The 27,920-nt window shown below is 41.6% G+C and overlaps 1 protein-coding gene across 1 annotated transcript in view; it reads left to right on the forward strand.

The window, feature by feature from the left end:
- Positions 1 to 3,391: 3,391 nt before the first annotated feature.
- bcan (brevican) overlaps positions 3,392 to 27,920 on the forward strand; it is a 40,437-nt gene continuing 15,908 nt past the window's right edge. The window contains exons 1-7 of the mRNA XM_088327557.1: positions 3,392 to 3,533; positions 14,436 to 14,515; positions 16,434 to 16,829; positions 17,813 to 17,990; positions 21,921 to 22,048; positions 22,133 to 22,399; positions 25,959 to 26,399. Coding sequence (XP_088183683.1) covers positions 3,529 to 3,533; positions 14,436 to 14,515; positions 16,434 to 16,829; positions 17,813 to 17,990; positions 21,921 to 22,048; positions 22,133 to 22,399; positions 25,959 to 26,399 — 1,495 coding nt within the window. The 5' untranslated portion in view covers positions 3,392 to 3,528. The remainder of the gene's footprint in view (positions 3,534 to 14,435; positions 14,516 to 16,433; positions 16,830 to 17,812; positions 17,991 to 21,920; positions 22,049 to 22,132; positions 22,400 to 25,958; positions 26,400 to 27,920) is intronic.

Here is a 27,920-nt window from a genome sequence, read left to right on the forward strand (position 1 = left end):
GCGATACCAGGTCGAGGATGTTGGTGTTTTTTTTTACGTAACATTAGTCTCACCTAGGCTGGGATGGGCTCCAGTTCCCCCGCGACCCTAATGAGGATAAGCGGTACGGCTAATGAGATGAGATGAGTCTCTCTTAGATGTGACAGACACCATTGTCCGCCATGTTGCTGCTACGGGTAGCCAAAAATCCCAAAACATTGTATAAGGCTGGAAAAAAAAGAAGCAAAGAAAAATGGTGCGATTTTCATCACTTTGATGATCCGTACTCTGTATTCTTGTCATGAAGCGGAACAGGATCAGGACCCAAACGCGTAACGTTCTCACACAAGCCTTTTATTTTACGGGGAAATGGGGAGTCGGCAGCGGTCTGGCGTGGAATGACAGGAAGCCAGAGACCGACGAGATCGATTCTAATTGCCCGAGTAGATATCGGACGGATGGGGTCAATACCGGACAGGACGGGACAGACAGGATTGATATTGAAACAGGATATCAAAATAAACAGGACAAACTAGACAGGAACGAAAACTGGAGAGAATAATAAACAGGACAAAAATAGATTGTAACGAAACAGGAAACCGATATTTAACATGACAAAATAAATGGGAACAATACCGGAGAGGAAATACCAACAGGACTGAGTCAAAACCCACGTCTTGCGGGGCAGAGGTTCGTTGACGGACTGACAAAGGAAACATGAGAGCAGTGAGCTTAAAAAGATGGAAAGCCAATCTGTCAATGAACAATATTGAAACAGGATATCAAAATTAAACAGGACCAACTCGACGGGAACGAAACTGGAAACCGATATTTAACAGGATAAAATAAACGGGAACAATACCAGACAGGAAATACCAACAGGAAACAGGACCGAGTCAGAACCCACCTCTTGCAGGGCAGAGGTTCATTGACAGACTGACAAACGAAGGGTGAGAGCACTGAGCTTAAAAAGACGGAAAGCCATTCTGTCAATGAGCCGCAGCTGGCACCACACGGGCGGGGCCAATTGGGCGCCATGGCAACCGTGACAATTCTTGTGCTTTGCGCATTCGTTTTGAATTGCATTACACAATATAGCGACATCTAGTGGCCTAATATCACTCGGTGTCTTTTTAAGAAATTGTTCTTTGATGATTTTCCCCCTCATGGGGAGAGTAAAGCAGATTAAGTTCTTGCCTGCTGCGTTCAATAAAGTACGCGATTTAAGTACTATATGCATTCCTGCTGGGTTGATTAATATAATCACCACATGTAGTGTATAGCCCAGTATTAGCTTCTAATTCACTTTTTATTACTCGTTCGAAGGAATGTGCTTATGTTGCGCATTGTTTGTCAAATTAACTTCATGGAGGAAGAACATTTATACACTAAACATTTTAACTTTTTCCTACGCTTGCTCTGAAACCTGATGGGTCCCGGGGACTCGCATGCTCAAAAATCTATGGGTCCCAACAGCAAATATAATTAAATAGAATAATACATTTTTCTTATTCAAATTATTAATTCATTTTCTGCATTCAATTATTGTTGGTAATAGACTAATTAAAGGGATCCCCACAAACCTGTCTTTTTTTTCATTTTCTGTTTTTATACTTTTTTTTCTTAACTTCGTTATACACAGGGTTGGGTAGGGTTACTTTAACTCACAGGTGTCAAACAGGCGGCCCGCGGGCCAGATCAGGCCCGCTAAGGGATTCAATCCGGCCCGCGAGACAACACTCAAAGAAGCGCAAGAGAAAAACGAGCTGCAGGTTGAAATGTGTCAACTTGATGTTGCCAAAGAAAGGTGCCTCGAACAAAGACACTGTACTTGTATTTCTCTCTCTTTCTCTCTCTCTCTCTCTCTCTTTTCCACCACCTTTCTCCCACTCTGTCTCTCTCACTCTCTGTCTCTATTTTTCTCATCCTTTGTTGCTCTTTGTCTCTTTCTCTCTCTGTGTCTTTTAACCTCTTTTGCTCTAACTTCCTTTTTTACTTTTCTCTTTCTCTCTTCATACCCTTTGCGCTTTCTTTTCTCTTTTCTATCCTTCTGTCTTTCTCATTCTCTTTGGATTTCTTTCTTCCTCTCCCTTTCTTTTCCCCCTCTCTCACGACTTTTTATCTTTTGTTTCTCACGTTCTCTCCCTCTCTCTCTTTTTCTTTCTTTGTCCCACCCTCTCTCCTTTTCCCTCCCTCTTTCTCTTTTTTCTTTATCTCTCTTTTTCTTTAATCTACTAGTCCGGCCCCCGACAGAATGTTTGTTCTATCGTGTGGCCCCCGAGTTAAAATGAGTTTGACACCCCTGCTTTAACTGGATTACCTTCAATGACTTTTGGATGACTCCAATACCAAATATGCTAATAAAAGACAAAAGAAACCAATTATGAATAAAGTGATGACTCACAACACGTGGTAGGCTTTCTCTCCTGGCTTTGATCTCCGGCAAAACTAACATAAAAAGCGACAGAAACAAAATGAAAATAAATCCAAACAGCTTGCCAACATCATTTTTGCTGTTACTCCCCAAGCCTGCACAAAATTTAGTCATTTTATTCATATTTAGTTTATTTTGTCTTTTATTAGCATATTTGGTTTTGGATTAATCCAAAAGTCATTGAAAGTAATCAAGTTAAAGTAACCCTACCCAACCCTGTTGGCGATCTACTCCCATTATAGCATTTGTTGTGTGTTGTCTGCTGCAGAAGATAATGCACATGTAAAATTCCCAAAAATATAATACTATTTTTATCATCAATTGTTGTCCACAATGTTGACTAATCGAGTAAGTCGCACTGGCCAAAAATAATCAAAAAGGGAAAAATATATATTGTGGGGGAATTTTTTTTGATAAAATCCAACACCAAAAACATACGGGTGCTTGAAATCCACCAAAATGCTTGTTGGCGACCAGGGTTGGGTAGGGTTACTTTAACTGGATTACTTTCAATGACTTTTGGATGACTCCAATACCAAATATGCAAATAAAGACAAAAGAAACTAAATATGAATCAAATGATGGCTCACTACACGTGGTAAGCTTTCTCTCCTGGCTTTGATCTCCGGCAAAACTAACCTAAAATGCGACAGAAACAAAATGAGAATCAATCCAAACAGCTTGCCAACATCATTTTTGCCGTTCCATGTATTCCGTTACTCCCCAAGCCTGCACAAAATGGAGTCATTTTATTCATATTTAGTTTCTTTTGTCTTTGATTAGCATATTTGGTATTGGAGTCATCCAAAAGTCATTGAAAGTAATCCAGTTAAAGTAACCCTACCCAACCCTGCTTCCACCTAGATTAGTTGACCTCCCCCTGTCTTCCTGTAAACCAGCAGAGATTTGCATTTTTTTTTTTTTTCCGGGCAAGAAGTCATGCAGGAATGATGAGAAGCTGGAGAGTGGGGTGGGCGAGGAGTTTTAGTGGTCCTTCTTGCCCTCACCCCAACTGCACCTCCTTTATTTATCCCCTCTCGCCAGAGCTGCCCAAGTGGGCATAACAAGCTACCCTCCCATTCGGTGGACTGGATCTTGGGCTGCACCTGAACAGGATGGAGTGAGTACTATTTTGCATGGTTACAATATTATTTTCAGAGACTGGTACGTCAAATAATGTAACATTTTCTAAATGAGGATCCATTCATCTCTAAAATGAATCTTAAATCATTTATTAGTCTCTTTTATGATGCTTTTTAATTTTATGAAGAAATGTTGTCAAGGTCTGTGTTAAAAACAATGTTCGCTCTAATTTTCCACGGGTCTGGGCGTTCACACAAAGTCGGTGAGCAACGCTTGAAACAACAGTGAGCAACAGCAATCCCAAGTGTGGCAAGATAATTAATTATCAAACGTGTCCAAAACTTGACATCAAGTTACATTTTGCTGAGTTTCCGGCAATGCAAAATGATTTTTCTCTTTTGAATGAATTGACTCATGTACTATTGCAAAGCTTGTCACAGGATATCCATTTCTTTTTATTTCCTGATATATTTTGTCGCATAATATAACATTTTGGGGGCTTATTTAGTCGGTTGTAAGATACAGAACTGTACTTAATCACATTTTTAGTGGAAGTACAATGTTGGCAACAAGATTCACTTGATATAATTAGAAATTATTTGAATGCAACACAAACTTTTTCTTCTTTTTTCCGTGTTTTTTTTCTACTTTTTTGAAAATTCTTTTAAAAAAAAGTCATTGTGTTTATTTTTTCCGAGCTGTTACTTTTTTCTTTTTGTTCTCCATTTAGTTTTTTCCTACGTTTCTTTCTTTTCTTTTTTTCTTTCTGGCTTTTTTCTAAAGTTTTCTCTTCCTTTTGTTTCTTTTTTTCCCAGCTTTTCACTACTTTTTCATTTGAGTATTTTTTCTTTTTTTGTTCTATTCCCCCCTTCTTTTAAATCATTTTGTGCATAGTTTTACATAATACTTGGTCATGTTGGGATGAAAGAAGCAAAAACAACCTGAAGAACCGTTTAGGACCCGAAAGAGCCGGTTCCTTTTAGTGAGCCGAGCCGAAGAAGCCAGTTCTCGACAAACTCTACAAACTTTACTTTTCAACTTCGTTCGACATTGACTTCAAAATACCGCGTTTAGGACACAACGTCAGGGGAACCCGTATATTTTGACCTCCATGCACTGTAACTTTGACTTAAGTCGCTTCTTAATTAGTAATTTTGAGCCCTGATTTTTGTGCGCTGGCTAGATTTTCTTGTGCGCTGAGAATGTGCGAGCAGTGCGCAATTGCGCACGCGCACAGCTTAGAGGGAACACTGGTTAAAAAGAAATTGGGGAAATAAATGAACACCCCACAGAAACTTTGGTTCTCAATCTATTTATCACAGTGTCATCTAATTCAGTGTTCTGGTTTGCCCGCGTCCCTGCGTCCTAGACGCATCATTCTTGCTAGGGACGCATCGTGTCAAATCAACGTGCGACCCCAGGACGCCTTCTTTTTGACAAAAAATTCTCATTAATACCCAATTACTTTTTTTTTTAACAAAGATTTACCGCACTCCAAACTTTTCGTCAGGCAGATCCGCCATTGTTGTTTTGGTTTCGCCGTTCGAGTTTTCGTCTGCACGCCGATCTCGGAAAACGAGATGTCGTTGCTTTGAGATGACGTCATTGTTGTGGTGCTTGTCGGCGAGGGAAGGTTAAGGATGCATACCTGTCAACCTGTACGTTTTTGCCGTACAAAGTACGTTTGTTATGCACTTTAAGACGTGTACGACGTACAAGAAAAACGCAAATTTGTCAATCATGGGTACCATCCGGTAAACACCGACTATCACGAAAACGGCAAATCAATCAAGTCAAACCAGTTGAGTTGTGTAGTGAAAGTCCGTCTCTTTTTAGAGAACCGGCTTTTTCGGCTCAACTCATCAAAGAGAGCCGGTTCTCAAACGGCTCACTTGCTTTGATGCATTATATTACGAATGATGATGTTGTATAAAGAAGTTAAGAAAAAAAGGAAGTATAAAAGGAGAAAATGAAAAAAGACAGGTTTGAGGTTATCCCTTTAATTAGTATATTACCAACAACAATTTAATGCAGAAAATAAATAAATAATTTGAATAAGAATATGTATTATTCTACTTAATTATATTTGTAGGTATTTTTTCCTTCTGCAGTGAACGTCTAAGCGACTTCATTTTTGAACCTTTTTTTTTATAATAAAGCTCATTCATGTCGAGCAACTCAGTGTCTCACAACAAAATGTTCATTAACAATATATATGATATAAGGAAACACATGTACAATATAACATATTAAACTACATAAATAAACATGTTTAAAAAAAAATATGGTGTAAGATTTTTTTGTATTTTGTAAGGGAAAATAGGACAGTTAGTAAGGGCATGGAGCCGTGGAGGTTGACAGGTATGAGTATGCCTCCGAAAAAACATTTAGTATTAGGTGAAAATCGACACAAAATCGGTAATTTCTTCAGTGTCAGTCGAAACATTATGCAGAAAGTGATAACAACGGCAATAATTCTGGCACGAAAAAACGGCGGAGAAATTCTTCGGAAGATCGCGGCGGCAAGGAAAACACGTGTGTTGAAGTGTCAGGGATTGAGCCTGTCTTCTCTCTCTATGATTTACGAGGCTATTTCCTCTAGCAATATCATAGACTGCCGTTTCCTTTTCGGTTACCGGCTACTGAAATGAGGCCCACGCCTTCGAATTTTGTTGGTTTGAGACTAGTACTCAAACCTACAGGCTACCGATCCCGTTAACGGTGAGGCGAATCCTCGAACCAGGATACCGGCTCGTCAATATATGTATCACACATACACACACATATATATATATATATATATATATCTCATCTCATTAGCCGTACCGCTTCTCCTCATTAGGGTCGCAGGTGGGGCTGGAGCCCATCCCAGCCATCTCCGGGCAGTGGGCAGGGGACACCCTGAACTGGTTGCCAGCCAGTCGCAGGGCACACAGGGACAGACAGCTCATTCGCTCATTCACACCTAGGGACAATTTGGACCGGCCAATTCACCTGAAATGCATGTTTTTGGAATGTGGGAGGAAACCGGAGTGCCCGGAGGAAACCCACGCAAGCACGGGGAGAACATACAAACTCCGCACAGGAAGTCTGGAGCTGGATTTGAACCCACGACAGGTTCCCGAGACATTAACTGTGCCGCACAAGCGCTAACCACTGCGCCGCCGTGCTGCCCTATATATATATATATATATATATATATATATATATATATGGACATACACAATCATATTTGACTTAGTGAGGCACACCCTCGAACCAATTTAATAACTCGCTAACGAAATCCCCAATTGTCAACGTCTTCTTTCATTTTATGGCTTTTCTCAAAATTATTCCAAATTTGTATTTAAATACATGCATTTTACCTTAGCACACCACTCTGGTTCGTTGAAGCCCGTTCCTACTCGATTCCAAAGCATTTTGGATGCTAACCTCGGTATGCTAACCGTGTGGTCCCATGTGCTCTTTCATCCCAATCCAGTAGAATCGAACAAAAAACGCGGAACAAACCGGTAATCGGCACCATTTTGTCAGGGATTGACGATATTAAGACTATTTAGTGGCTATATTTGCACAGATAAAATACATGTATATAGTTTAATTCTACATGATGGTGGAAGCAAAGAACTTACGTCCTTCCTGGCTGAGGTCCCAAACAGAGAGAGGGAGTGGTTTATTTTGCGTCAGAGAAATCAGAACAGACAAGAACATGACTTCAAAATAAAAGAATACAAGATTGATAAACGTACAAGAGATATAATTACACTCATTGTTGAAACGTTACTGTATGTGTGTGTGTGTATGAGAAACGTTTTTATATTTAGTAATATAAAAACAAGCTAATTACCTTGAGAGAGAAATTCAAGAGATTTACATTGAAAACCTGACATGAAGCGAACGATTCGACAAAAGAGAATAAACAAAAGAATATAGATTAATATAATTATTTCAGGAGTATTATTTTGTATAATGTAAAATATTGTTGTGAACTGAAAAATCTTGAAGTGATAACTGATTTGTATTACCAATAAAGTGTGTTTTCACTGATGTTCTTCGAAATTTACAACAGGGGGGAGATGTAAGGTATATTACATTGAGTTATTTGTAATTTTCTCAGTTACTCACGTTACAAATGGCTCTGATGGAATATACTTGCTTTCATACTGTTTTTTATTCTCTGTTCTCTATTTTTCTACTCTTTTATATGATTCTGTTCAAAAACACGCATACTTTCAGTCTTTATTTTGAAGGGTACAGGAAACTCATCATGGTATGTTTTTACAACTGCTTGACTTCTAATAAAAAGAATCGCGTCACAGGGCCACGGTGAGAAAGCGGAGTCATTCAGAGGAGTAATAATAATAATAATAATGCATTTTATTTAAAAGCGCCTTTCAGGCCACCCAAGGACACTGTACAAACAATGAAAGAAAAAAAAAAAAAAAAAAAAAATACAATTTAAAAAGTTGTAAACAAAATAATAAATAAAAACAAGACATAAAATCATAAAAACATAAGAAATGGAGAAGCTATGTGTTGTAGGCAGTCCTGAACAGTGGGTCCGTTTTCCTCCCCGCGGTAACTGGAGGCCGCCTGGAAATATCAAATCTGCATCTTCCTTGACTCTCATATCAGCCAGAGATTAATATCCCAAATTAATCTGACAGGGACCCATCACTTTTCTCTGGTAAAATGAACACTGCTAATTTATCTCATCTCATCATCTCATCTCATCAGCCATATCGCTTATCCTCACTAGGGTCGCGGGGGGGGGGCTGGAGCCCATCCTAGCCATATCCGGGCAGTGGGCAGGGGACACCCAGAACTGGTTGCCAGCCAATCGCAGGGCACACAGGGACAGACAACTCGCTCGCTCATTCATACCTAGGGACAATTTGGACCGGCCAATTAACCTGACATGCATGTTTTTGGAATGTGGGAGGAAACCGGAGTGCCCGGAGGAAACCCACGCAAGCACGGGGAGAACATGCAAACTCCGCACAGGATGCCTGGAGCTGGATTTGAACCCACGACTGCTAATTTATACGAAGTTTTATTTTGGTTTGTTTTCCAGGAAATGTCGTTTTTGTCAAATATGAAGAAATCGCTACCCACTAAAAATTTGGCGACCCGCTATATTGTCCTCACACGGCTTCATCGTGTAAATAAATCCTATTAGCAAAGAAAGACTGCAATACTAAACTGTACAAATGAGGTCATATATATTCCTTTATTTTGTTTCATCCCATTTGTCCTCACATGACACGTCTTGGCAATGTGCGATTGGCCTTTTGCCTTTTACCAAAAAGCTCTATTGAAGCTGCCGTCATGTTTGTGTGCGCTCCCATGTTGCCTGGATGCGACCACCGGGCCTCGTTTCGCAGCATTTGTCTCATTAAAACAAAAAAAAAAGAGACATTTCGACAAGTTGGACATCTCTTTCTTTCTATTTCAGGTTCTTTTTGACATTCTTATGGGTTGTTTTCCAAGTACCGTAAATTCCGGACTATAGAGCGCACCTGATTATAAGCCGCACCCACCACATTTTAAGAGGAAAACCGATTTTGTACATACACAAGCCGCACCTGTATATAAGCCGCATGCGCCCACATTTAAACATGTAACACAAACACAAAATTAAGCCAAACCCGACTTCAAGTCCCGCCATTGAAACTAAATATAAAGTCCACGGTCCAAAAATCACAGCCGGCAAAATGAACGGAAAATGATACCGGTACTTAAGGTTTGATGCAGACCTGCAGAGTCCGGGTCCCGTTGAAAGTAATCCAAGGAAAAAAGTGTATATTTCCGAAGGTAAGGGTGGGAAAAATATATCAGATGAACACATTTACTCACGCAACTTCTTTGTCTTTAACCAACTTTTTACCCCCTCTTCTTTCCTTGTCTGTCCCTCACCTTTAGCGGTCCCCACTTAAACTCGGCACCCCGCGTTTGTTCCGCCCCTCATTTTTCGTTCACCCGTGCAAAACATATCAGAATAAGTGTCTAAAATAAATACAAATAAAGACATTACAAAAATATACAGTTGCAAATACATATTATACATGGGTTACTCATATTTACAAAGAAAGATGGTACACCGAGAGAGTTTTCAAAGCTTTAATATTAATAATATAGCTTTGACAGGGCAGTTAATGGTAGCAACACTCGAGCGCCGCTAGCGGACGCTAGAAAAATTACATAAATTGGCCGCATCACTGAACAAGCCGCAGGGTTGAAAGTTAGGGAAAAAAGTAGTGGCTTATAGTCCGGAATTTACGGTATTTGATAACTATACTACTGCCACCCGGTGGTCTGGATGTGCTGAATTATTTTAGTGATTTAACTCCCAAAAGAGAAGACAGGAATCCCATGATACATGAAATCCATGAAGCAGTAACCTTTATTTGTCAACAAATATTATGCAAGAAAATACAGCGTAGTACGTTGAAATTAAAGAAAAAACTTTTTAGAATTAGTATTACAATTGTCTTACAACACAGTGATCCTTATTTACAACTAAATTAGACGTGGCACTCCAGGATAAACGCGTAATAAGATACTTAAAAGAGATAAATAAAATACAAAATAATTTTAGCATAAATAAGTACACTAAATATATACAAGGTATTGTGTAAAGATTGACCCAAATATATAAGTAAGTAAGTAAGCGAATAAGCAAGTGAGCGAGTAAGTACGTACGTAGATGCGTACGAAGGTACGTACATTGGTAAGTAGGTTCATATTTAGATAAGTAGATACATAAGTATGCAAGTAAGTAGGTAACGTAGTAACTAAGTAAGTTCATAAATATGTAAGTACGTACATAAGTCAATGATTGAGTGAGTATATACGTAGGTACGTACTTAAGTAAGTTCATAAGTAGGTATGTAAAAGTTCGTAAGTAGATCCGTACATAAGTAAGTTCGTAAGTAGGTACTGTATGCAAGTAAGTCGATAGATAAGTACGGAAGTATGTACGTAATTAAGTAAGTTCACAAGTACGTAAGTAAGTACATAAGTAAGTACGTATCTAAGCAAGTACATATGCAAGTAAGTACGTATGTACATAGGTACGTAAGTAAGTAGGTACGTAAGTAAATACGTATGTAAGTAAGTAGGTATCTAAGTAACTAAGTAAGTTCATAAATATGTAAGTACGTACATAAGTCAATGATTGAGTGAGTACATACGTAGGTACGTACTCAAGTAAGTTCGTAAGTAGGTATGTAAGTAAGTTCGTAAGTAGGCACGTGTATAAGTAAGTTCGTAAGTAGGTACTGTATGTAAGTAAGTCGATAGATAAGTACGGAAGTATGTAGGTAATTAAGTAAGTAAGTTCACAAGTACGTAAGTACGTACATAAGTCAGTACATATGTAAGTAAGTATGAACGTACATAGGTACGTAAATAAGTAGGTACGTAAGTAAGTACGTATGTACGTAAGTATGTAAGTACATATGTAAGTAAGTAGATATGTAAGTAAGTCCGTACGTACATAGGTACATAAGTAAGTCGGTACGTAAGTAAGTACGTATGTACGTATCTAAGTAAGTACATATGTAAGTAAGTACATATGCAAGTAAGTACGTATGTACATAGGTACGTAAGTAAGTAGGTATCTAAGTGAGTACGTAAGAACGCACACAAGTAATTCCGTACATAAGTAGGTAAGTAAGTGGGTAGGTACGTAAGTGAGTGAGTATGTAGGTACATACAGTACGTAGGTACGTACATAAGTAAGTTCTTAAGTAGGTATGTAAATAAGTAGATACATAAGTACGTAAGTATGTAGGTAAATGAGTAAGTTCACAACTACGCAAGTACGTACATAAGTAGAACCCACACAAGTATGTTGGTACATAAGTAGGTAAGTAAGTGGGTAGGTACGTACGTGAGTGAGTGAGTACGTAGGTATGTACAGTATGTAGGCACGTACATAAGTACGTTTGTAAGTAGGTATGTAAATAAGTAGATACATAAGTACGTAAGTATGTAGGTAAATAAGTAAGTAAGTTCACAACTAGGTAAGAACGTACGTAAGTAAGTAAATGAGTACGTATGTAAGTAAGTTCAATTTAAGTAGGTACATACGTATGTACATAGGTATGTAAGTAAGTAGGTACCTAAGTAAGTACGTATGTACGTATGTAGGTTAAGTATGCATGTAAGTAAGTAGGTACGTCTGTGAGGACGTAAGTAAATATGTACGCAAGTATGTTGGTACATAAGTTGGTAAGTAAGTGCTATCTATCTATCTATCTATCTAGACATCTATCTATCTAGACATCTATCTATCTAGACATCTATCTATCTATCTATCTATCTATCTATCTATCTATCTATCTATCTATCTATCTATCTATCTATCTATCTATCTATCTATCTATCTATCTATCTATCTATCTATCTATCTATCTATCTATCTATCTATCTATCTATCTATCTAGACATCTATCTAGACATCTATCTAGACATCTATCTAGACATCTATCTAGACATCTATCTAGACATCTATCTATCTAGACATATATCTATCTATCTAGACATCTATCTATCTATCTATCTATCTATCTATCTATCTATCTATCTATCTATCTATCTATCTATCTATCTATCTATCTATCTATCTATCTATCTATCTATCTATCTATCTATCTATCTATCTATCTATCTATCTATCTATCTATCTATCTATCTATCTATCTATCTATCTATCTATCTAGACATCTATCTAGACATCTATCTAGACATCTATCTATCTAGACATCTATCTAGACATCTATCTAGACATCTATCTAGACATCTATTTAGACATCTAGACATCTATCTATCTAGACATCTACCTAGTCATCTATCTAGACATCTAGCTATCTATGATAAAAATCTAGAAAGAAGCGAGACCGTGCAATGTCAACCGTGTTACAGTGAGGGATATGTATTGTATTGTATTGTATATAAGAAATTGATGTCAGTTCACCTTTTCAGTTCTATTTGTGTTCCCCAAGAACTGAATTTTTACATTTAGACACATTAAAATTATGAAGAGTGGATTATATGAATCAATTTGAAAAAACTATGTACCAGATACATATAAATACAGTATATATTATGACACTGAAAATAGGATTCTAGTACCAGTGGTAAGAGTAAAAAACAACAACTAATGAATGTGTTTCTCTGCACAAAAGCACAAAGAAGCAGTTGAGTTTCTTTCAGTCCAAGAGAACAAACTGCAGGGAGGGTCTGTAAAGGGGAGGGGGTCGGTACTTCTGGGAAAGACTTCTTTGACGGTAAGTTTTCTGTGACAAGTCGAGAGTTAAAAGAACAAAAGCTCAGTAAAAGTTTTGTCAGCCCTTCGGTCGAGTCAACTCTTCGGTTCGTTCTTCCTGAGAACTTTTACGGACCATTAGAATTCACAGCACACACTCCCGACGCTGCCGCGCCATTTTTCCGAAAAGTCGGTTGGCGTTTGTAGGTCTGTATGGTTTATCGCCTTTTCATGTCAGAATTTCATAAAATCAAGGTACCGCAGCATCTTTTAAGTCGGGCGTACAACTTACAAAACGGATGGCCGACGACTTTTCCAAGAAAAGAAAATGGAAATTTTGGAAACTCGGTTCGTTTGGCAATTTGCATACTCAGCAGCCAATCAGAAGCCTGCATCGAATAACTTCGTGCTTCCGGACTTTCCCGAGCCTTATAAGGTCATGCATTTGCATATCATTTCCCAAAGTAGTTGCACAGAGAACACAAGAAAAATGGAGAAGTGGTTAGAAATCAAACAAAAACCTCAGCCCCAGAAAAAGATTCAAAAGAAGCTAACAAAATGTATGACGCTACAAAACGTAAACGTACATTAAAAGCATCGTGGAAAGAGGAGTTCACGTGGCTTGTAGCAGACGATGCAACGCAAATATTGCACGAATGAAGATGAGTCAATACAGGTACATACTGATGGCAGATGGAAAACAGCGATGTCATATACATGCAATGAATGTTATAAGTAGAATTATAATAAACTTAAATTAAAAGTGTTGTTCTGTTATATATTGTGATTATCAATCCTTAATACTTTGCAACAACGTTTTTTCTTGCGATTTGTCGTCTTATTGTGTTTCAAATTGTGAAAAATGGGCCAGGCAACTTTATGGCTGGACAGGCAACTTTTCAGAGTTGTCTGCCCCGGTGTCCGCTAACTTTTTCTCATGAGTTTCAGACACTGCCGTATGCTAATAGATAGATAGATAGATAGATTCTACCCCGTTGTTTATTAACAGATTAACATGATGCCCTAGGGGTGCTTGTAGCGGAGTGGATGACGTCACGCTAGTCCAAAAGTTCGACATCCCTGCGGCAGATGGAAATCTTTTCTTTGTGAAAATCCAGGGATACCCCACCTCGTGTTAGCAAGTCCGCCTCCTCTCCGATTCCCCCCGGCTTTCTTGTCTCTATATAGCGGCGTTGAAGCCGGATTGCTCCGGGTAGCTCCGGGTGGCTACACGTTAGCGTCCGGAATGCTAAACGTGAGCCACGTTTCCGCAAAACACAGCAACTGCGCTCCCTGTGCGCTTCGATGTTTTCCACCCGCACTCGTTGGTCTTATTTGGTAGTGAGTTCGCATTTACCATGAGTACGGATGGTACCGAAGACTTATAACGCCGCTAGCCGCTTCGCTAGCTCCGGCTCTTCTCCCACGATAGGCCCCTTCATCATGCCGGCAGGAGAATTCTTCAGGGCAAGGAGTTGATTCCTTGAATAAATGCATTTTTGTGCGCTAACACCCATGTCCATGGGATAGAAGTAATCCATAGTGTAGTTATCAAAACGGGAAGAAAAAACACCGAAGATAGGAGCAGACAATAAAACAATAGGGCAGCTGCTGGAAAAGGCAGCCGCTCGTGGCAGCGCCGCTCTAATGTTGTTATTGTGTTGACAGACAGGTGTGTCTCACTTCCATGTTGGCGGCCAGCTTTCTACTTGTTCTTCCATTCACGTCTGCAGACCAGCATCGTCCAGGTAGGATGACGTCGTTTGAGGAATCCAAAGTAAAAGATTATTTCTCCTTTTTAAGTAGTGTTCCTCATCATTGACACGATGCACAATGTTGATGAATTAACAATATAAATAAAAATGTCATGCATGAATCTCAATTGAGTCTAATCCTATTGATTTGGATAGTGCTTAAACCAAAAATGTCTCAAAGGACTGCACAGGTTACAATGACACCGTCCCCTGATCTCTAACCGACATGCGAGCAAGGGAAAACTCAAAACGTCAGCATGAGGAAAAAAAGAAACCTTGAGAAGGGGCCTCACAAGTGGTAATCTCCCTTCCAGGATGACCAGGGTGCAATTACTTAGTGGCCAGGATAGGAATAATAGGAGACGGTAGAGCGGTTGTCGTGGGATCAAAGTGGTCGCAGGTTCGATTCCCGGTTCCTCCAAGTTAAATGTCAAAATGTCCTTGGGGAAGACTCTGAACACATAAGGTCCTCAATCAGCAAGTAGGGGCTCTGCATGACTCCGCTATCGGTGTGTGAATGGGCATTGTGTGAAGTACATCGTAAAGCACTTTGGAGTTACTCAGTGACTGGTTAATGCGCTTTATAATATAGTCAATTTACCAATTGCATCCATTATCCATTATCTGCACCGCTTATCCTCAGTAGGGTCGCGGGGGTGCTGGAGCCCATCCCAGCAATCATCTGGCAGTGGGCAGGGGACACCCTGAACTGGTTGCCAGCCAATCACAGGGCACACGGGGACAGACAACTCACTCGCTCAGTCACACCTAGGGACAATTTGGACCGGCCAATTCACCTGAAATGCATGTCTTTAGAATGTGGGAGGAAACCGAAGTGCCCGGAGGAAACCCACACAAGCACGGGGAGAACATACAAACTCCGCACAGGAAGGCCGGTAGCTGGATTTGAACCCACGCAGGAGGTTCCGACGACCTCAGAACTGTGCCGCACACGCGCTAACCACTGCGCCGCAGTGCTGCCGCCTTTATAGTCAAATGTATGAAATCCTTTATAGTCAATCGTATAAAATCCTGTACAGTGGAACCTCAGTTCTCGACCATAATCCGTTCCAGAACCCTGTTCGAAAACCGATTTGTTCGATCACCGAAATCATTTTTCCCATTAAAAATAATGTAAATCGTTTTAATCCATTCCAACACCCTGAATGTTTACCTTGAATGTTTAACGTAAACTAAAGCTAACCCAGGCTAATCGTACGTTCGCGTTATCGTAATCTTCTGTACGAAAGATGAACCCACGCAGGAGGTTCCGACGACCTCAGAACTGATGACGCATAAACGTGTAACAATAAAAAAATCAGGTCGTTTACAAGTCATTTAGCACCACAAGTGGCTAGCGCTTTATTGGAAAGGGGGCTCCGTTCCAACACCCTCAATGTTGGGCTCCGTTCCAACACCCTGAATGTTTAACGTAAACTTAAATCTAACCCAGGCTAATCGTACGTTTGCGTTATCGTAATGAATAGGATTTCTTACCTTTGTGGTGGTCAGCAGAAGGCGCTCCTTCATATTTTGCTGTTATTTCTTTCTTAAATGCAATAGTTGTACGCACTACTTTTCTTTTTTCACCTGTAGCAACTTTGCTGCTTGCACTGACTTTCTTCGGAGGCATAATTAGGGGCTAAAACACCCGTACGCCGCTCAGCATGGCACTCTAGCGTAGGCACTCACGCATTACCGGCGTTCGAACTCCGATTTTTTGACCGAACAGCGAAGCAAGAATTTCTCGAAATAGTCAAATGTATAAAATCCTTTATAGTCAAATGTATAAAATCCTTCATTATAGTCTGTAGTTTGCAATAATCTGTGATCTGTGCAGCCCTTTGAGAGTCCTTGTAATGAAGTGTGTCACAAATACACACCATCAAAAACTCACATATTTTCTTTGCAGATGATGCAAACCTGCTTCACGTGACCATCACGTCGGGCCCGAACACGACGGGTGAACTGGGCGCATCCCTCATAATCCCGTGTCTCGTGTCCCTAACCCGTCCGCCGCCGACACCGACCACCAAGGGCCGGCACGCCGTCCTGTCTCTGCCGCGCGTCAGGTGGAGCCTGGCCGGCCCAGATAAAGAAGAAACCGAAATTCTGGTAACCCGCGGTGACGTCGTGCAGGTGAACAGCGCCTACCGGGGCCGGGCCTACCTGCCACGTTACGCCGTCTCGCCCGCCGATCTGACGCTCCGACTGGAGAGGCTGAGGGACGGCGATGCCGGCCGGTATCGGTGCCACGTGCAGCAAGGACAGGATCACGGCCAGGACGTCACCCAGGTTGAAGTCCGAGGTAGACTACTAGCTAGAATTGTCCCCACGTACTGGTAGGTTTGTTCCTGTTTTTGATATTGGACATCTGCAAGGAGGGCAGCACGATGGCGCAGTGGTTAGCGCGTGTGCGGCACAGTTCTGGAAACCTCCTGTGTGGGTTCAAATCCAGCTCCAGACTTCCTGTGCGGAGTTTGTATGTTCTCCCCGTGCTTGCGTGGGTTTCCTCCGGGCACTCCGGTTTCCTCCCACATTCCAAAGACATGCATTTCAGGTAGATTGGCCGGTCCACATTGTCCCTAGGTGTGAATGAGCGAGCGAGTTGTCTGTCCCTGTATGCCCTGCGATTGGCTGGCAACCGGTTCAGGGTGTCCCCTGCCCACTGCTCGATGATTGCTGGGATGGGCTCCAGCACCCCCGCGACCCTACTGAGGATAAGTGGTGCTGCTAATGAGATGAGATGAGAGACATCTGCAAGGAAGATTGCACAAGATGCCAGTTTGTTAATTTAACTATTATGCACTTTTGGCCAGTGATATTGCTCAGTGTTCTGGTTTGCCCGCGTCCCTGCGTCCTAGATGCATCCTTTTTGCTGGGGACGCATAGTCTCAAATCAACGTGCGTCCCCGGGACGCAATCTTTTTGCCACAAAATTGTCATTATTACCCGATTACTTTTTTTTAACAAAGATTTACTGCACTCCAAACTTTTCGTGAGGCAGATCCGCCATTGTTGTTTTGGTCTCGCGGTTCAAGTTTTCGTCTGCACGCCGATCTCGGAAAACGAAATCTTACAACTCCCAAACGAAAAGTGCAACTCCCAAATTCCAGTTGCACTCATGAAGCCCCAAACCATGACATTCCCAACACCATGCTTGACACAAACATGTTTGTGCATCACATGCTTCACACCATCTGACCCAAATCAATTCATCTTTGTCTCATCAGTCTTTCTTGACAGACTTCTTTTCATTGTGTCAAAATGATGTTTCTTCGGATCCATCAGGTTTGGTGTTCCATCTCGGGGACCCGATGAAAAGCGCCTACGCCTTCACCTTCGAGCGGGCCCAACAGGCTTGTGCGGAAATCGGGGCCCAAATGGCCACGCCGGAGCAGCTAACGGCGGCTTACCATAGTGGCTACGAGCACTGCCGTGCAGGCTGGCTCTCGGACCGTTCAGTTCGGTAAGAATCGGACAAAACCACCTAAAAATACCTCGACTCGGACTACCAGGTTTAGGGACAGTTTCTTCCCCAGGACCATCATCACCTAAACAAGCGCATAAGACTGTGAAAATGGATATCTGCCAGTTGTAATGCAAAATGTTTTTTGCTGCTCGATGGAATGCAAATAGAAATTGCAATTATATTCTATAGCGCTTTTAAAACAGTTTTTGAATCACTTAAACCAATTTGAAAAAACAGGTTATTGTCAGGACCTAAAAGCGTGACGTTTCTCACACAAGCTTTTATTTGACGGGAAATGGGCAGTCATACACGCAAGGCAGCGGTCTGGTGTGGAAAGACAGGAAGCCAGAGACCGACGAGATCGATACCAATTGCCCGAGAAGATATCGGACAGATGGGGTCGATACCGGACTGGACGGGACAGACAGGATTGACATTGAAACAGGATATCCAAATAAACAGGACAAACTAGACAGGAACAAAAACTGGGGAGAATAATAAACAGAACACAAATAGACGGTAACGAAACAGGAAACCGATATTTAACAGGACAAAATAAACGGGAACAATACCGGACAGGAAATACCAACAAGACTGAGTCAAAACCCACGTCTTGCGGGGCAGAGGTTCGTTGACGGACTGACAAAGGAAAAATGAGAGCTGTGAGCTTAAAAAGATGGAAAGCCAATCTGTCAATGAACAATATTGAAACAGGATATAGAAAATTAAACAGGACAAACTTGACGGGAACGAAAACTGGAGAGAATAATAAACAGAACACAAATAGACGGTAACAAAACAGGAAACCGATATTTAACAGGACAAAATAAACGGGAACAATACCGGACAGGAAATACCAACAAGACTGAGTCAAAACCCACGTCTTGCGGGGCAGAGGTTTGTTGACGGACTGACAAAGGAAAAATGAGAGCTGTGAGCTTAAAAAGATGGAAAGCCAATCTGTCAATGAACAATATTGAAACAGGATATAGAAAATTAAACAGGACACACTCGACAGGAACGAAAACAGGAGAGAATAATAAACAGGACACAAATAGACGGGAACGAAACTGGAAACTGATATTTAACAGGATAAAATAAACGGGAACAATACCAGACAGGAAATACCAACAGGAAACAGGACCGAGTCAGAACCCATGTCTTGTTGGGCAGAGGTTCCTTGACGGACTGACCAAGGAAGAGTGAGAGCACTGAGCTTAAATAGACGGAAAGCCAATCCGTCAACGAGCCGCAGCTGGTGCCACACGGGCGGGGCCAATTGGGCGCCACTGCAACCGTGACAGTTATAGTGAAAAATTGAAACTACTTAGATCCTTCAGTGTAAAAGCAATCGGAATTTTTTGATACAAGGAATAAATTAAATGATTTCTGAATAATTCTGAAATCGTGTGAAGCTAAATTGAAAATAAACTAAAACAAATGTTAAATTAATGTAGAACCATACGAAAAGTGTAAAAAAAAACAGGTTTTTTTAAATTCAGTTTTTTAATCACATTTTATTCCCCAAAATATATTTTCAACTAATTTGATGATAAAAACAATGTGAAGCTAGCTAGTTATTCAGTTGAAACATTGGCTAAAATCAATATAAAAGCAATCTGAAATCAATTGAAATGTGGATAAACTATTTGAATTTGAAATATGTGTCAAAACCCGAAGAGGAGGAGAACCCAAATGCGTGACGTTTCTCACACAAGCTTTTATTTTCGGGAAATTGGACAGTCATGCACGTTAATCCAAACGATCGCTGGGTGGAAGACGTAAGGCAGCGGTCTGGCGTGGAACGACAGGAAGCCAAAGATCGATACCAAATGCACGAGCAGATATCGGACAGATGGGGTCGATACCGGACAGGACGGGACAGACAGGATTGATATCAAAACTGGATTTCGAAATTAAACAGGACAAACTAGACGGGAACGAAACTGGAAACCGATATCAAACGGGACAAAATAAACAGGAACAATACCAGACAGGAAATACCAACAGGAAACAGGACCGAGTCAAAACCTACGTCTTGCGGAGTGCAGAGGTTCGTTGACGGACTGACAAAGGAAGAGTGAGAGCACTGAGTTTAAATAGAAGGGAAGCCAATTTGTCAACGAGCCGCAGCTGGCGCCACAGAGGCAGGGCCAATTGGGCGCCATGGCAACCGTGACAATATGAAGCCATAGGAAATATGTAAAAGTCTCCAAAACTATGTAAAATCATTTTATGCCACTCTTAGTTTTTAAATCAATATCTGAAAAATCTATTCTCAAATCATTTTATGACAAAAGCAATAATGATGTAAGATATGGATGGTCATTTGTGGCAGTTCGGCGGCGCAGTGGTTAGTGCGTGTGCGGCAAAGATCCGAAGTGGATCTTCCGTAGTGGGCGATGGCGGTGTCAGGGACAGAAATACAGGTCGATAGCCGGGACAGGAGGGCAAAAACGTGGTCGGGGTCAGAAACGGGTCGTAAGCCGGGACGGGAGAGCAGACGTGGTCGGGATCAAAACGGGTCGTAGGTCGGGACGGGAGAGCAGACATGGTCGGGATCAAAACTGGTTGTAGGTCGGGACGGGAGAGCAGGCGTAGTCGAAATCAAACAGATCGTAGCGGGAGACAAACAGGAGCAAAGACACGGGCTTGCCGTGTAAAAACGGAGATTCGCAGACGGACCGACAAAAGGGGACTGACAGGACGGAGTTTAAATACTGACAGGGAGCCAATTGTCAATAAGCTGCAACTGGCGCCACACGGGCGGGGCCTATTGGGCACCATGGCAACCATGACACATCTGTACCTAGGAATATTTTAAAACATGGACATGTATTTCAAGGTTCATGTATTTATGCTTACTCTTCAAATCAGTATTCGTTTTTTTTAATGAATCCTATTTTTCCTGCCAGGAAGCACTTACACATTGTCTCTTTAGACCAGGGGTGTCAAACTCATTTTACCTCGGGGGCCACACGATAGAACAAACATTCTGCCGGGGGCCAGACTAGTAGATTAAAGAGAAAGAAAAAGAGAGAGAAAGAAATAAGAGAAAGAGGGAGGGAAAAGGAGAGAGGGTGGGACAAAAAAGGGAGGGAGGGAGGGAGCGTGAGAAACAAAAGATAAAAAGTCGTGAGAGAGGGGGAAAAGAAAGGGAGAGGAAGAAAGAAATCCAAAGAGAAATAGAAAAGACAGAAGGAGAGAAAAGAGAAAAGAAAGCGCGAAGCGCAGGAAGAGAGAAAGAAAAGAGAAAGAGAAAAAAGGAAGTGAAAGCAAATGAAGTTAAAAAGACACAGAAGGAGAAAGAGACAAAGAGTAACAAAGGAAGAGAAAAATCGAGACACAGAGACTGAAAGAGACAGAGTGGGAGAAAAGGGGTGGAAAAGAGGGAGAGAGATAGAGAGAGAGAGCATCAAAAGGAAAAAAAGGAAGTTAGAGCAAAAGAAGTTAAAAAGACACAGAGAGAGAAAGTAACAAAGAGCAACAAAGGAAGAGAATAAGAGAGACACAGAGAGTAAAAGAGAAAAGAGACAGAGAGTGGGAGAAAAGGGGTGGAAGAGAGAGAGAGAAAGAAAGAGAGAGAGAGAGAGAGAGAGATAAATACAAGTACAGTGTCTTTGTTCGAGGAACCTAGCTTTGGCAACATCAAGTGGACATATTTCAACCTGCAGCCTGGTTTTCTCTTGTGCTTCTCTGAGTGTTGTCTCGCGGGCCGGATTCAATCCCCCAGCGGGCCTGATCTGGCCCGCGGACCGCCTGTTTGACGCCTGTGCTTTAGACTTTATATTGAGGCTGGGGCCTCAAACTATCACCCCGTGGGCCGCAATTGGCTCACAGGCCGCGAGTTTGATGTAAATCAACCCTTTTGATATAAAAGTAATCAAACCTTGGTTTGAAACCTCTTTGATCCCATCATCTGGTCAGATATGCTGTCCAGAAGCCAAGAGAGGACTGTTTGGGCATCGCAGAAGGACTTCCTGGAGTGAGAACTTTCGGAACCATGGACCCTGAGCAGCTGTTTGATGTCTTCTGCTACATCGGCCACATTGCAGGTTTTTTTATATCATTTGCTCCTCATTCTTCTCCATCCAAAAGCAAATTCCCCTGATAAACATTTCCACAAACATTTCTACCAGGTGAGGTGTTCCACGGCTTGGCTCCTCACGGTTTCACCCTGGAGGAGGCCGGAGCATACTGTCTGCGTGAAGGTGCCCAACTTGCCACGCTGGCTCAATTGTACGCAGTCCAGAACCACGGATTGAACCACTGCGGCTCAGGGTGGCTGAAGGACGGCAGTGTGCGCCGCCCCAAGACCACCTCTGGGGGGCGCTGTGAGGAGGCACCTGGAGACAAAACGCACTTCCCTGATCCTCATACCCGCCATGATGTCTACTGCTTCAGAAGTGTGAAAAAAATCCATCAACTTGCCATGTTTTCTTAGACGTAGTTTCCGTGAGCACCCGGTAGCTCTCTAAGAACACCCTACAGTGCCTTGCGAAAGTATTTGGCCCCCTTGAACTTCGTGACATTTTGCCACATTTCGGATTTCAAGATATAAAACTGTCATTTCTTGTGGGGCATCAACAATAATTGGGAACACACTTTATTGGATCAGTTTTCTCCTCGTATGAGCTGAAAGTTCTTGGTCGATTTGCAGTGGTCTGATACTCCTTTCGTTTCAATATTATTGCTTGTAGGATGTTTAAAGCTAGGGAAATCTTTTGTATCCAAATCCAGCTTTAAACTTCTCCACAACAGTATCTCGGACGTGCCTGGTGTGTTCCTCGTTTTTCATGATGCTCTCTGCGCTTTAAACAGACCTCTGAGACGATCACAGTGCAGGTGGATTTATACAGCGACTTGATTACACACAGTCGGATTCCATTTATCATAGTGAGTCATTTAGATCAACATTGAATCTGTTTGCTGCACTGAAAGTAAAGGGGCTGAAGCATTTTGCACACCCACTTTTTTGTTTTTTATTTGTTAAAAAAGTTTAAAATATCCAATCAAGTGTGTTCCACTTATTGTTGATGCTTTACAAGAAACGACAGTTTTATATATTGACGTTTGAAGTCCTAAATGCGGCAAAATGTCACAAAATTCAAGGGGGCCAAATAGTTTCGCAAGCCACTGTAAGTAGCTCGTGGACCGTTCTGAAAACAGTTCAAAAGTGTCGGGTCATTGTGGTTTCCTAGGAAATGTGATTTCTAACTGACATGAGAAATCATGATCACCACTAAAATTGATAACAAAATAGAAATATCTTCTAATACAGTGGGCTGTCAAGAACCGGAACAGGATGAGGACCCAAATGCGTGACGTTTCTCACACAAGCCTTTTATTTTACGTCGTGCACGTTAGACAGCAGTTTGGCACGGAGTGATCGGAAGCCAGAGGCCGACGAGATCGATACCAATTGCCCGAGCAGATATCGGACAGATGGGGTCGATACTGGACAGGACGGGACAGACAGGATAGATAATGATTTTGGATATCGAAAATAAACAGGACAACCTAGACGGGAACGAAACTGGAAATCGATATTAAACAACGGGACAGACAGGATTGATATCAAAACAGGGTATCGAAATGAAACAGGACAAACTAGACGGGAACGAAACTGGAAACCGATATTAAACAACGGGACAGACAGGATTGATATCAAAACAGGGTATCGAAATGAAACAGGATAAATAGTCGGGAACGAAACTGGAAACCCATATTAAACAGGACAAAATAAACGGGAACCTTACCGGACAGGAAATACCAACGGGAAACAGGACCGAGTCAAAACCCACATCTTGCGGGGCAGAGGTTAGTTGAAGGACTGACAAAAGGAAGCACTGAGCTTAAATAGACGGAAAGCCAATCTGTCAACAAGCCGCAGCTGGCGCCACACGGGCAGGGCCAATTGGGCGCCACGGCAACCGTGACAATGGCCTTCTCCACATACGAGATCAATTCGTTCTCAGATCTAGCTTGAAATACATGTCTGAGACAACACTCAGAGAAGCGCAAGAGAAAAACAAGTTGCAGGTTGAATTATGTCCACTTGATGTTGCCAAAGCCAGGTGCCTCAAACAAAGACACTGTACTTGGATTTATTTCTCTCTCTCTCTCTCTCTCTCTCTCTCTCTCTCTCTCTCTCTCTCTCTCTCTCTCTCTCTCTCTCTCTCTCTCTCTCTCTCTCTCTCTCTCTTCCTTTTTCTCTCACTCTCTATCTCTCTCCCTTTCACTCAGTCTCTTTCTTTTTCTTTTTTCCTCTGTCTCTTTCTTTCCATGTCTTTTTACGTTCTTTGCTCTCTCTTCCTTTATTCCGTTTCTTTCTCTTTTCTCTCTTTCTTTATCTCTCTTTCCTCTTCTCTCTTTCTCCCCTTCTCTCTTTCTCTCCTTACTTTTCTCTCCTTCTCTCCTTCTCTTTTTCTATTTCTCTTTGGATTTCTTTGTTTCTCTCACTATTTCTCTTTTTATTTATTTTGTTTCTCACATTCTCTCACTCTCTCTTTCTCCCTTTCTCTTTTTCTTTGCCCCACCCTCTCTCTTTTTCTCTTCCTCTCTTTGTATTATTTCTTTCTCCTCAATCTATTAGTCCGGCCCCCGAGAGAATGTTTGTTCTATCGTGTGGCCCCCGAGTTAAAATGAATTTGACACCCCTGGTATAAGTGGTGGTGGATGAGTGATGGAGAACGAAAGAGCATGATTAAAGAAAGAAACACACAACACAAGAGCGCGGGATCAGGTGTGAACGGTGGGAGACGCACATGCTAACCGGGACTAGCTAATGTTAGCGGAAGCACGTAGCATCTGGATATTTTTGTAACTTGTATGTTCCAAAGACAGCTCGTATCTCAAATTTCTCCAAATGAGAGTAGCTAGCTAGTAGAGTGGCCACTTTAGCGGCTAACCCATTAAAAAAAAAGTACCGTGAATTCCGGACTATAGAGCCAACCTGATTATAAGCCGCACCCACCACATTTTAAGAGGAAAACCGATTTTGTACTTACACAAGCCGCACCTGTATATAAGCCGCATGCACCCACATTCAAAAATATAACACAAACACAAAATTAACCCAAACCCGACTTCAAGTCCTGCGATTGATACTAAATGTCCTTCATTAAAGTACACGGTCTAAAAATCACAGCCGGCAAAATGAACGGAAAATGATACTGGTACTTAAGGTTTGATGCAGACCTGCAGAGTCCGGGTCCCGTTGAAAGTAATCCAAGGAAAAAAGTGTATATTTCCAAAGGTAAGGGTGGGAAAAATATATATCCACTATTGTCCGCCGCGTCCACAAACAGGTCTCGCCTTTACCCCACTTCCCGTCACCCCGCGTTTGTTCCGCCCCTTTTTCATTCGCTCGTGCAAAACATATCAGAATAAGTGTCTCAAATAAATACAAATAGATACATTACAAAAATATACAGTTGCAAATACATATCATACATGGTTAGACATATTTACAAAGAAAGACGGTACACCGAGAGAGTTATCAAAGCTTTAATAATAATAATATAACTTTCATCCCAAACGGTGCCTGTGACAAGGCAGTTAATGGTAGCAACACGCTAGCAACACAGTAAACGGGTCTGTTAAAAAAACATACCGTACTTGTAAAAATCACGGTAAATCGTCTTCATGTGCCTTTCTTTTTGCATTTTGCATGATGAGGGTATGTTTACGCTAATTTAATTTATGCACAAGCCAAGAAGTTGCAGTCTTCCTCTGCGCATATATTCCACCGGTCTAAATCTTACCTTTTGTACTCGAGCGCCGCTGGCGGCCGTTAGAAAAATGACATAAATCGGCCGCATCACTGAATAAGCCGTAGGGTTGGAAGTTTGGGAAAAAAGTAGCGGCTTATAATCCGGAATTTACGGTAGCTGTCATCTTCAAAAAAATTGGCGACGTCCGTTCTAGATAGGTAATAACTCTTAAGTTTTGTGTGTTCTTCAGGTGACCTTCTTCAATCTCAGCTATTTCCCCACACCCACAAACCAGAGCACGTCAGTCGGATTTCTTCCACAACAACCAGTGCCAATCAGGATGTTAAGACCATGGCAAAAAACCCACAGAACATCGAGTTCTGGTCCTCACAAGATGCTCACACTGAGTCTCAAAGTCCATCAGCAACTCCTGCGAGCATTGATATCTCCAACACAAAGACAACAGTTAGACCAGAGGGCGTCACCAGCATCTCAGAAGAACATCAGAACAATTCCGTCTCTGGTGCTAGGACCAGAAATGTGGATTTGATGTTATCTCACACTGAAGAACCAGCCTCCGTTGTGTCATTCACTAACAACACAATGGAAGACCATCAAGGTTCTGGTGAGAAGATCCTAACAACGGTTTCAGGTACCACTGAAACCTCCTCAAAGCAACCTTTCCATGCAAGTAAGTCATTTGAACTGCTTCACCTGTGTTGCATGTAATGCCCCATCCCTAAAACCTGTTAATTACTGTACCATATATGAAATGACTGAATTACCTCCCACTATGCCTTTTTCGTTCTTCATTAAGTTCAGAATCCCGTGTGCTTTCCGAATCGACGATACAATACTGTATGTTTTTGTACCGTATTCATTTACAATGGGTGCCAAGGCTTAACTCACAGGTGTCAAACAGGCGGCCCGCGGGCCAGATCAGGCCCTGCTAAGGGATTGAATCCGGCCCGCGAGACAACACTCAGAGAAGCGCAAGAGAAAAACAAGCTGCAGGTTGAAATATGTCAACTGGATGTTGCCAAAGCCAGGTTCCTCGAACAAAGACACTGTACTTGTATTTCTCTCTCTCTCTCTCAGTCTCTTTTTCTCTCTCTCTCTCTCTCTCTCTCTCTCTCTCTCTCTCTCTCTCTCTCTCTCTCTCTCTCTCTCTCTCTCTCTCTCTCTCTCTCTCTCTCTCTCTCTCTCTCTTTCTTTTCCACCCCTTTTCTACCACTCTGTCTCTGTTGTTTTCACTCTCTATGCCTCTCTTTTTCTCTTCCTTTGTTGCCCTTTGTCTCTTTCTCTCTCGGTGTCTTTTTAACTTCTTTTGCTCTAACTTCCTTTTTTCCTTTTCTCTCTTTTTCCCTTTCTCTTTTCCTACCCTATGCGCTTTCTTTTCTCTTTTCTCTCCTTCTGTCTTTCTATTTCTCTTTGGATTTTTTCTTCCTCTCCCTTTCTTTCCCCCTCTCTCACGACTTCTCTTTTTATTTCTTTTGTTTCTCACGCTCTCTCCCTCTCTCCCTTTTTTTCTTTTTTTTCCTTTTTCCTCCCTCTTTCTATTATTTTTTTTATCCCTCTTTTTGTTTCTTTCCCTCTCTGTGTCTTTTTAACTTCTTTAGCTCTAACTTCCTTTTTTTCTTTTCTCTTTCTCTCTTCCTACCCTATGCGCTTTCTTTTCTCTTTTCTCTCCTTCCATCCTTCTATTTCTCTTTGGATTTCTTTCTTTCTCTCCCTTTCTTTCCCCCTCTCTCACGACTTCTCTTTTTATCTCTTTTGTTTCTCACGCTCTCTCCCTCTCTCCCTTTATTTCTTCTTTTTTCCTTTTCCCTCCGTCTTTCTCTTATTTTTTTATCCCTCTTTTTGTTTCTCTTTAATCTACAAGTCCGGCCTCGACAGAATGTTAGTTCTATTGTGTGGCCCCCGAGTTAAAATGAGTTTTACACGCCTTAACTGGTGGGCAAAATCATGATAACCATGGAAACGAAGATAGCCATTATATGCGAAATTCAAAGAAGGCACACAATAAACTACCCTCGCCGAGTTGCATGGCCATAACCTTATCGGCGATCAGGACTATCATTAAAAACAATACTGTGGAAGTTTTATAATTATCTTAATTTTTAATCTGCTGTATTCACTGCCTATGCATCCACCCTCTATCCCCACTGTGCCAGCTCAACCCATGTCACACAATTTCATTTTCCTTTACATG

This window comes from Urocampus carinirostris, chromosome 2, assembly GCF_059441175.1.
Source record: "Urocampus carinirostris isolate Australia breed hairy pipefish chromosome 2, RoL_Ucar_1.0, whole genome shotgun sequence".
NCBI lineage: Eukaryota > Metazoa > Chordata > Actinopteri > Syngnathiformes > Syngnathidae > Urocampus > Urocampus carinirostris.